Raw genomic sequence first — 12,183 nt, 5'->3', positions numbered from 1 at the left:
ACCTACTCTCATGTGTTAGAAGTAGGGATTGAATAAATTCAAAAGAAAGATCATCAACAAGACTAGTTACATGAACAACAACCGGATCAAATTCTGGGCCTAAACCATTTAGGATATGCATGATTAAGTCATTTTCATCCATGGGACTACCAGCAACAGAGAGTCAGCAAGAATCTTTACCTTGTCAAGGTAATCAGAGATTGAAAGATTGCCTTTTTGAATGGTAGAGAGCTGAGATTTAATTTGGAGAAGACGAGCTTTAGATTGACTAGCATACCGTTGTTCAAGAGCGCGCCAGGCAGTGTGCGAACTTTGAAATTGAGCCAAAGATCCAAGAACGGATTCAGACATGGAGGATCGAAGCCAACTGAGTAAGAGTTGATCTTTTCGCTTCCAGGCAGTGTATTCAGGATTTGTTTGGCCATTGACCAATCTTTCAGGTGGAGAAATTCCTCCAAGGAGGATATCATCAATTCCATGGCCGATAACAGTGGGTATTACCTGTGATTTCCAAGCAAGAAAGTTGGAACGATCTAACTTGATGGTGAGAGATGAGTGAAGAGAATTTTGGAACGGATTCCAGGGATGAGTTGCAGGAGCAGAAGCGGTGTTGGTGGGTGTTGGAGCTGAGGAACGAGGTGGATTTTCTGGGTTGCGAGGATCCATTAGAGACGGAGGTCAAGGGCAATCTGATACTATGTAAGAGCTTATCTATGCTAAGAACTATGAGAATTCAATCTATGAGATTGCAATTCAAGACTTGCAAAAGCTGCAGAGTCTTTAGAGGAGTTTCATTTATATAGGCAGTGTACAGTGAAGAGAAACAAAAATAACAGAAAAAATAGAAAACTAAAAACTGTTACAACTAAAACAGAGACAACTGTTTTAACTAATTTTCTGTTACACAATGAGTTGTATCATACATTATTACTTTTGTAGGTGAAGTTTATTTCTTTAATGAATATTGTATCATCAACAAAAGAAAATGATATTGATTTGGTTAAATTTCATGCATAAATATAAATACTTGATGCAATATTTCAGACTGTATTTCCGGTTTAAGAGAGTTTGAGTTGTAAGGATTTTTGGTCCATGTTCTTGCTAAGTGGGGTTTTAACAGTCATTTTTTTTTTTTAAACAATCATTGTAATGGTTCTCTTTTATCACCAAAGTTTTATCTAATGCCCTTTAGAGCTTATCATTAAAAAAAGAATATATTTATTCCTAAAAAAACTTGTTCAGTCACTAAAGTTTTTCTGACAGAAATAAATACATTCACCTAATGAAGAAAAGTGTAAAGGGAAATTTCTTAGATTGCTTTTTGCCATTGTAAATGCAAGATTTTTCTTTTTTAAGATTATCTTAATGGTTGCACTATTCTGTTGTATTTTTTTTTTTTTACTATTTTAGTGTAATAACTTTAATGATTTAATGTCAAATATAATACCTAATAAAAATATTTTGTTTAAAAGATTTTATATTTTTTATTATTTACACTAATAGCAAATAATAATTAATTTATAATATAATTATTATATTGTTAATAATTAATTTATGATTACTTTCTAAATAAATTAAAAGAATAGTTAGAATGAAAATATAAAGTTATGGACTAATTTGATATTGATTCAAAATCTAGCACTAATGGTGTAAAATTTAGTGCATTTAGTATATGATATGTGTATCTCCTTTGAGTGAAAATGCCACACCAATTTAATTAATTGAATGATGCACCATTGGATTGGAGATGTTCTAAGGATGAAAAAAAAAATACCACATTGTAAAAGAAATTGGTTATAATAACACTAACATTATAAAAATTATAATGAATTATGTATAATAAATATAATAATTAAAAAAAATAATAAATATTTTCTTAATATAATTGTCTATTATCATTATTTCAATAATTATAAATTATAATCTCTCTTCCCCACTTACTAAGAATTTGACAAACTCAAATTGTAAGAGAAAAAGTTTAGACATAAAAATCATGGAATGCTTCTACATTCTTCGTGCTTTCCATATCCTGAAACTATAACACAGTTAATAAATGTAATTGACATATATTTATTTTACTACATGTATATAAATGTAATTGACAATATTTTACATGTATATATATACTTTACATTTTAAAAATTAAATATATATTTTTAATTTTTTTTTATAAAGAATACATATTTTTAAAATTAAATTTAGAATTTATATTTTATTTTTTGCTCATACAAAAGTGTGTGTATGATAAGATAATTTAAAATGAATATGATATATAATCTTAAATAGCTAAATATTAGTAAATATGAGATTTTATTAATAGTTCGAAAAAATATTTAAAATAAATAAAAATATAATATTCAAATATAAAAAGAAAAATTTAGATAAGTTGGTGGATAGTATGATGTAAAAAATTAATGTAAAATGGATAAAATAGTATTTTAATAATGTATTTTGAAAGATAAAAAAAAAAAAAAAAGTAGTCGTTATGAGTGCTCTCTCAAAAATGCAAAACATTCCAATTTTTTTTTTCTTTTAATTTTATGATGCCTTTCCTATTAATAAAAAGATAAATATTAAAAGATATTAATGGTGTTTAGTACTGTGTCAATATTGTTATTGGTCCAACTAATTATCGAGTCTCATATAATTTAATATAATAAATTTTAGAGAATATCTTTAACAAATCGCAAGACGATATATACATTTAGAGGTGTTAAGAGCATCTCCAATAGTAACATCCTTTCACATCATCTAAAAATATAATATTTTATTTTATCTCTCTTTCACATCATTTTTAGCACTTTTACTTTTAAAAATATTTCAATATATAGTACTCTTTAAAAATACTATAATTATAATCTCACTCATTATTATTTAATATATATCCTAATTTTTAGCTACAATAATTTTTTAATTTCTATTTTTTATTAAAAAAATTGAATATAACATGCAAATTTCTAGAATTAATTTTTTTTCTCTCTAATAATATAATATCTCAACCAAATAATATATCTAGCTCTTCACTTAAGTAAAGTTTTACCATTAAAGATTATTCTAAAAAAAAAAAAAGTTACATTAAAGATGATCTAAACACCACTTTTATCTAATAAAAAGTGAAACACTATGAGTAATATCTGTAAAAGCACTACAACATTAATTGTCGTCTTGTTTGTTAGATTTCTCATGCATTATACCTCGAACAGACCAAAACGTCCTATATAATGTCAGCATATTAATCCATATTTAATAGTACCCGCCGCTAATATTTTTAATTATTTTTAATAAAAACCTATTATTGGCGGAATCCACCGTTTATGTCCACTACTTATTTTATTAGCGGCGGACTCTGCCGCTAATTATCCGCCGCTAATAATTAGGCGAGAATTTTCCCGCTCATTCCTTTTGAGATATTATTTGTAATATTTTATATAAACCCCCTTCTCTTATCAGACCCCATTTTATTCCTTTATTTTTTTTTTCTTCTTTTCCTCTTTTCCTTCTTCATTTTTTTTACGTCCCGGCCGACCACCCCTTGCTCCGCCATCTCCGTCTCCGCCTGCTATTCTTGTTCCAGAGGTATGTAATATATATTTATATTATATAGATTTGTATTCTTTATAAATTTGTTATATTAAAATATTTTATTTTAATTTTGTTAGAAAAATCAATATCTAACTACTACTACCAGACTTTAGATTTGGATAATTAAATTTTTTATTCTATGTTTTAAATTTATTTTTGAAATTTTAGGGATTATAATATATATTATGTATATATTGTTTTTAAAGATTTCTTAGTGTGTGTATATGTATATATTTGTGTAAATTTTAGGATATACTGTATAAATTGCAATATATTAAGTGTTTGAAAATGTGTATATATATAAGTCTGTCTAGTTTTTAGTGTATATAATTTCTAATATTATTTTTAGTATATATATATTAAGGAATAGTATATATTGTGTATATATATAACAATATGTATTGTGATTATTTTTAATATTTTAACTATTTTTGGTGAGATTGATTTGTTGTTTTAATACTCTAAATTTTTGCCACTCAAATTTCGGGGATTTAGAACTCGGAGTTGGAGAAAGTATATCACAATTTTTTTTTTTAGATAAAATGCTAATATATTGATAACAAAGTTTGAATACAATAAGTATAATTGGAAAAGGTATTCCTCTTACAATTTTTTTTTTTTAATAAAATGCTAATATATTGATAACAAAGTTAGAATACAATAAGTATAATTGGAAAAGGTATTCCTCTTACAATTTTTTTTTTTTTTAATAAAATGCTAATATATTGATAACAAAGTTAGAATACAATAAGTATAATGTAAATTTATTATTTTTTATAAAAAAAAAAATAAATTTCTTATTAATAAAAATTATTTTTTATTTAAAATAATAATAGTAAATTTTATTTTTTTAAATAAATTTAAAATTAATAATTTACATCTTATGAAAAAAGATATTTAAATTAAAATTTTTAATAAATAAGAAAATTATTAATTGAAAATTTTAAAAATATACAACTAAATATTATGTTATAATGTAAATAATTATTTAAAATATTTCATTATTTGTTTACTTAATAATTCTAGTAATTTTTTTATTTATTTTAAATAAATTATTTTTACTTTATAAATTAAAACAAAAATTTCAAAAAAAAAAAATTGGTACCATGATTAAATAAATAAAAAAATATTTTAATTTATTAATATTGTTACTACATTTGTTAAAAATTAACTTTTAAAATTTATTTAAAATAATTAGTAATTGTTCCATAAAAATAAATTTCATATATATGATTAATAAATTAATTTTAATCATAAATAAGATTTAAAGTTAATAATAAATAATACATAGTAATAAGATTAATAATTTTAATAATTAAAATTAAATATTAATAATTTAAATTCAATTAATATTAATATTAATAAATATCATTAAATAATGCATTCTCTCTTTTTTTGTCCTTTTATTTTAATACCTTCGCTGCCTTCACTGTAGATGACGGCGATCAATAAATCTTGGACCAAAATTAGAAATCGTGGTTGTCTCGAATTTTGGAATGGTTTGCAAGCTTTTTTAACAATGGCGTCAAAATATAAGGATTGTGATGGAAGAATTAGATGTCCTTGTGTGAGATGTATAAATAATAGATTTGAAAAATTAGAGACTGTTAGAGCACACGTATTTGATCGAGGTTTTATGAAAGGATATGAAAAGTGGACTTATCACGGAGAGCCAGAGACTGTTGTTGATGATGAAGTAGTTGGACTAGATGATGAAATGATCCCCATTCTCCAAGACTTTTTTCCTCCGACAACAGAGAATGTACAAGAGGGGCCAACCACAAACCAACATGTTGATAGGGAGAGTTTGAAGTCTATTTGCGAATTGTCCATTAGCGAAAAAAATTTAAATCGCTCAACAAAATACAATGTAAATAGACAGCTAATGAAATATCCAACAACACAAGGCACAAGATCGTTAGCTTCTATATGTCACACATTTGTAAGTGATAATATTTATCATTTATTTTTAAAATATAATTTATCTTAAAACACATTATAAACTCTTTTATTTGTTTATTTTTATACAGAATGGTCCATCAAAAGAGCATATGGTCGATACACAGAGAGTGTCTCATACGAAAAATTTGTCTAGTGGTTTTGTCGACGAAACCGCTACAGAAAATTTTGTAAGTAAATAAATATTGCATTGTTAAATTTCAAATATTATATTAACTACACGTTTTAATAATGTTTATTTAAATAGGGGAAATTGCGTAAGGAGCTTGATAGGAAACGACTTGAAAGACAATCTCAGAGTGATACATCTGGAAAAGTTCTTAGAAAAAGACCTAACTATCAAAGATGCATGGGTTATAGGACCAAAGGCAAAGGGAAAAAATTGCACAGTCAAAGTCAGTCAGCTGCGCAACTTCTGCCCCCTAATAAAATTTGCAATATAGTGGCAGATATGTTTACAACTTTACGTGACACATTTGGGAGTAGGCTGACACCTGAACAACGTGCCAAGTTATATAACCCACGGTTTGATAAGTTTATCCAAATGTACGGTCAATCACAAACTCCTAGTGGTTCGTCTTCTCAGAGTTACGCCGCTCCTTCGCATCAGCAACACCAGCCTTCTCTACAGCAGCAACAACAACAGTTTGGTCCGCAGCAGGGAAATTAGTTCGTATATGGAACCCCTTTGCAGTCTCCTTTGCTCGGTTCAAATTTTGATGATTTCAAGATATTTGGGAGTTTCCTGCAGGAACAACAATTTTTTTCAACCCTGATACTAAACCAAGCTCAATTAGAGGATACTTGGTTTATCTTCAAATCAAACATATGTTCCTTCTCCACCACAACCATCAGAACCTCCCAACAATAATAATGTGAATTAAGACTTTTTCTTTCGAAACCTTAATGATAATTTTATGAAATAATTAGTTTAAGTTTGTTAATAATTCAAACACTATAATATTAAATATATTTTATTTAGTGTTAAATCATAATATTTAGAATTGGTTTAATTATATTTAATTTTTATTTACTTTATTATTTATATTATTATGTAATTTATTAATTTAATTTCATTTCTTTTTTATATTTTTAAATCCTTACTATTATCGGCCCCCATTGCTAATGTTCGCTGTTATTGACAATTATTTGTGGCGGACTCAAAATTCACTGCCAATAATTATCAATAGCGTACAATTTATAGCGATGAGTTATTAGCGACAATTTTCGTATTATTAGTGGCGGATCTCTTTGCTGCTAATACTAAAATATTGTAGTGCCTATCTATTTCACAATCAGAGATATTTTTCAGTCTAATTTTTTTTATGGTCGTGTACATTATAATTAGTTAAGACATTCTGCAAAAATTTGAAAAAATTCTAAAAAATTTAACAAGCTGAAAATAAGGTTCAAATTGTTTTTTGCACACGTGACTCTTTTATTTTATACGCGTGTGAAATAGATTATTTGAATATTGCTTTCCATATTATAAATGATTCTGAATTTCTCAAAATTTTACAAGATATCTTAAACAACTATAACGTACACGACTATAGATGTTAAATTCGTACATTAATTTGTAATGATAAAAAGATAGGTCGTGGTCCATAAGACTAATTTATCCCATAATCAAATGTTTAAATTTTTCTTTAAAAAATTGTAAACATATCAACTTTTGTTTTGTGGGATGATAAGAGAATATTTTGGATCTTAAATAAATGGAATTGGGATGTGGATGAAATATAATGAAATAGAGTCACTTTGAGATTTCCTATGAAATGAGGCATGGAACAAAGTCACGAAGAAGAAGTTCTGAGAGTTACAAAAGAAAGTTCGAGCTCATATGGGTTATGTGTTGAGAACGGGAATTGAACTTTATGAGATCTAACCTCCTGTTGTTTCTCAGTGGCTCAATGGTAGAGTGGTCGGCTGTTATTGGTCGTAGGTTCAAATCCATTTGATTCATTCCGAATTCTTTAATTAATACTTTTTGTGCATATTGGGTCTTCTAGCTTATCATCATCGTTTTATCCTTCTTCTATGGTGACTCAAGATACAACTACATACAAATTACAATTGGTCATGAATAAATATTTACTTAGAAATGTATAAATCAATGTGTTGAAGTGGCTATCTTTGTTTTTCATAGAAATAACAACTTATTTTTAGTTATATTATTAGTAAAACGTTACAGGAAATAGAATATAAAAGCTGAGGATGTATCTATCTTTTTTGTAATATGGGAGATATACTAATTATAATTAATTACTATTATTTTCTTATTAATGAGATAAAATGTGAAGAAAGGGGTTACTTATTTTATTGCTACTCAATATTTTTAATTATTTGTTTACGATTTTAATAGAATTATCTCTTTTATTAGTAATTAAATGATTAAAATAATTTAATAATTTTAAAATTCTAACAAAATAATATTTATAAAGATATATTTCTTTTTAACAAAGGCAAAATACTTATTATATTTATTTTTTGGGCTAATTAAGATTTTTGTCTCTCGAACTTTGACATGTACTAAATTATGCTCCCTGAACTTTTAAGGTTGTTAAAAATACCCCCTGAACTATAGAGATTATTGACTTTAAAGACTTTTGTCCAATTTTAGTAAAAAAAGTCTAACATAGATAAAAATTCAAGGGGCATGATTTATTACATGTCAAAGTTCGAGGGGCATAATTTGGTAGATATTAAAGTTTGGGGAGCATATAATTTAGCATATAAACAATCACTCAAATAGTAAAATTGAATAAAATTAGACAAAAGTCCTTAAATCTAACAATCTCAATAGTTCAGGAACAATTTTTAACAGCAAAAAAAAATCAGGAGGTATGATTTACTACATGTTAAAATTTAAGGGACAAAAATCCTAATTAGTCCTTTTTTTAGAATGACAAAATACTTATTTATTCTTAAAAGAAAAAGTACTTTTAATAACAAAAAAGAAAATAAATATACCATAAGAAAATATATATTTTTCTTATATAAAGTACATAATAATATATTTTCAATAATATTTATATTTAATAAAATTACAACGTAAACAGAGATTAAGACCCGGCTTATTAGGGCTACATATTATTATATCACAATATAATTTTTTTATTCAAATAAAAACTTAAATGTAAATTTTTATATATTATATGATAAAATTTATAAGCAAATCAATTAATTTGATATTTTTATTTTAAAATTTGAATTCTGTCTCATTTTGTGAAATCAATATTATAGAAAAAATCTTTTAATTTAAATGAACTCGAATTTTGTATTATTTGATATGATGCTGCAAATAAAGATAAAAATTGATATGATTATATTATTAATTACGAAACTTCAATAATCCTAATCCTACAATAATTAGTGCTCTTACGTATACTATAAATAACGTATAAATCAATTTTATTCTTCCAAAATTCATATCTAATCTCACTTTCGTTAACATCTCATATCATAATTTTTTTTCTTCATCTTTTAACTTCGAAAAAATATTTAAACATTCATCTTCTTCTTCTTCGTAATCATAATTATGGAATCTTTACCAATTAGTACTACTTCTTCAAGTTTTCATACTCGCCATCGTAAGAGTTTTTTATTCTGTTGTGGCGGAACAACGTTACTTTTCACAATCATAGCGGCTTTATTTGTTATCTTGTGCTTCACAGTCTTCAAACCAAAAGAGCCTCAAATCATGGCTAATCCTACCGGTCTTGAAAAAATTGATTATTCTTTCACTCCCAACATGACAATAAATTTAGATATGATTGTAACAATCGATAATAAAGAAAACTACGGAAGCTTTAAGTTCAAGAACTCGACAGCCTACGTTAACTATCGTGGAGACGTTGTTGCTGAAATTCCAATAGGGCAAAATATTGTCCCTGCACATGGAAAATTGAATATAACTTCTTCAACTGATTTTATGATTGGAAAAGTTATATCAAATCCAAATTTTTTGCTTGATTTTATAGATGGAAGATTGAATTTGACATCAATAGCTATTTTGCATGGGAAAGTGAACTTGTTTAATATTGTCAAGAGACATGCTACGGCTTCTAGCTATTGTGATATTTCGTTTAAAATTGATGATAAGAATATTCAAACTATATGCAAGTCTAAAATTAATTTGTAGTTTTTTTTTTTTTTTGATAGAGGAAAATTTAAATTTGGGATCTTGTTAGTGTGAATTAAGTTAGAGTACTAGTGTACTATTAGGCTATGCCTAACTACAATCATTAGTTTTATTTTTTATTTTATTTTATTTTTTTGTTATTAGAAGTTTAATAATTTTTTATACATGTTATAAGTTTAATTTTATTCTTTTTTATTATGAGAATTTTTCATCATTTTGAAATATATTTATCTTTTATAATGAGTTAAGATTATTCACAATCATTACAAAATTTTTTAATTTTAATTACAATAAAATTTGTGACTAAAAGTAAAAAAAAATTATGATTAATTATAAATCATCATTCTTATGTTGTGACTAAAAGGTTCGTAGCTAAAAGTATTAGTCACAAAAGTATAATTTCTTGTGACTAAATGTGTTTTTAGTTATAATACTTGTTGTTGTGACTAAAAGTCACATTTAGGTCACAAAATATTTATGTTGTGACTAAAAAGTTATCACTAAATTTAGTTATTTTTTTTAGTGAATAAAAATATATGGAAGATCGATTATCTATCTCACCACATCACTCATAATTATAAGGGATAATTTCACAAATACATAAAAACAACAAAAAAATTACAAAAATACGGTTTCACGGAATTTTAAATATTTTTACGAATTTTTTAATTTTATTTACAGAAAATACGGTCTTTTTATGTTGTATACATGTTAATTTGTTATTGATTTTTTGTTATTTGTATGTTATTTTTTGTTGTTGTTTTCATGTAATTTTAGATGTTATTTTCATGTTACTTTTATGTAACTTTTTTGTTGTTTTCGAGTTATTTTTACGAAAAACTGTAAAAATGTAAAAAAAAATCATTAAATGTAAAAAATGTAATTTCTTTTACAAAAAATATGTGGTACCTTATGTAATTATCCGTAATTATAAAGATTATAAACAATTAAACATACATCACAAACTGTATTACAGATTTTGTATCCAAATAATTATTATATATTACAATTTTTGTTTTTTGAAAAATTCCAAATAAAAGTGTAAAAATTGATAATACGTGCTTATCATTATTCTAAACAAATATATTACCCTAATTCAAAGCTTTGTGTTTCTTAGACTAAAATAAATATTTGAAATCAATGAATAATATATGCATTATATTTATACTCATGATTTATAATATTTTTAAATATAAAATATTTAAATAACATGCATGCATTCTATGGCGCAGCCGGCCACATTATATAATTTTTTTAGTTAAAAGAATATTATATAATTTTTATGTTGAAAAAAATAAAAAAAAAATTTATAGAAAAAAATAAAATTATGTGGAAAAAAGTAAAAAAATATGACATTTATAAGGAAACAATAAAAATATGTGAGAATATAAATAAAAAAAATATTAATTTTATAAGAGCTAAAATAATATATTCAAAAATTTATATATAAAAATTTTATATATAGAAAATTAAAGGTACTAAATAACTCACAGGCCATTGCCACATTGTAATCACAAATTAAAATAAGATATTTTTTTAAGAAAAATACCACATCGGAAAAGAAAGTGTTCATAGTATATCTCTTTAACTTTATAAATATTTCTTTTTTAAAAATATATATTTAAGAATATAAATGAAAAAAAAAATATTAATTTTATAGAGAATATTTATTTTATAATTATAATAAATCTTATAACAAAATTATTTATTTAATAATTATGAGAATATTTTTTTTTGGATTGTCATTTCAATCGAGAGAGATATCGCAGCAATATCGAAAAGAAATTTGAAAAATTGTAATTCGACATACAATATGAAAACATGATTTTCACATTGAAATAATCAGAATTAGGAAAGAGTTTCTTCGTGAAAAATGTAGATTATTAAATTATCTTTAAAACGGTACGTAGATCGACATATAAGGAGAGAGATATGGTAGTTTTATGAAAATTTATTTCTCTGAAAACGAAAATAAAAACACAACTACGAATTTTATCTTATAATAATTTACCTCAAGATTTCGAAGACACAAAACGATGAACAAATAAACTCTTAAGGTTAGAACTATTGATTTAGTGAAATAGAAAGGCTAATACTTTTGAAGGAGGATGAGAATACGATAATATCTTACTCTTTACTTGAGTATAGATATTTTAAAATAAAGATATAACTCATCATATAAAAATCATACTAATATAATTTAAATTTTAAATTTTAAATAACTAATTTAATTCCTCACTATTTATTTATATTACTATTTAATATATATTTATCCTATTCTTCACCACGCACTATTATTATAATAATAATAATACAAATGTATCACTCATTTAATATATCAAATACTATAATTGTATAAATTGGATATTACATTAAAATTTATTAACTGAGTGATGGGATGATCATTAATTTTTTAAGCTTTTTTTATTTTTACACTTCTAAATATATATTTTTTTATATATATTTTTATGAAATTCTATATAGAAACTCTTATTGCA

The 12,183-nt window shown here is 24.7% G+C and overlaps 1 protein-coding gene across 1 annotated transcript; it reads left to right on the top strand.

Moving 5' to 3' along the window:
- Window positions 1–4,890: 4,890 nt before the first annotated feature.
- On the top strand, window positions 4,891–6,558 carry LOC115723349 (uncharacterized). The gene is made up of 2 exons (XM_061103521.1): window positions 4,891–5,452; window positions 5,613–6,558. Exons 1-2 carry the CDS (start codon window positions 5,018–5,020, stop codon window positions 5,721–5,723), a joined length of 546 nt encoding a protein of 181 aa, XP_060959504.1. The 5' UTR covers window positions 4,891–5,017; the 3' UTR covers window positions 5,724–6,558.
- Window positions 6,559–12,183: the final 5,625 nt, after the last annotated feature.

The sequence above is a fragment of the Cannabis sativa genome, chromosome 9, assembly GCF_029168945.1.
Source record: "Cannabis sativa cultivar Pink pepper isolate KNU-18-1 chromosome 9, ASM2916894v1, whole genome shotgun sequence".
NCBI lineage: Eukaryota > Viridiplantae > Streptophyta > Magnoliopsida > Rosales > Cannabaceae > Cannabis > Cannabis sativa.
This window is presented reverse-complemented; position numbering and strand designations above follow the sequence as displayed.

Excerpts from the sequence above, each read along its gene's own strand:
- LOC115723349 (XM_061103521.1), top strand. The coding sequence starts at position 5,018 with ATGACGGCGATCAATAAATCTTGGACCAAAATTAGAAATCGTGGTTGT. Across the intron at positions 5,453-5,612 it reads ATCGCTCAACAAAATACAAT|AATGGTCCATCAAAAGAGCA; the intron begins GTAAATAGACAG and ends ATTTTTATACAG.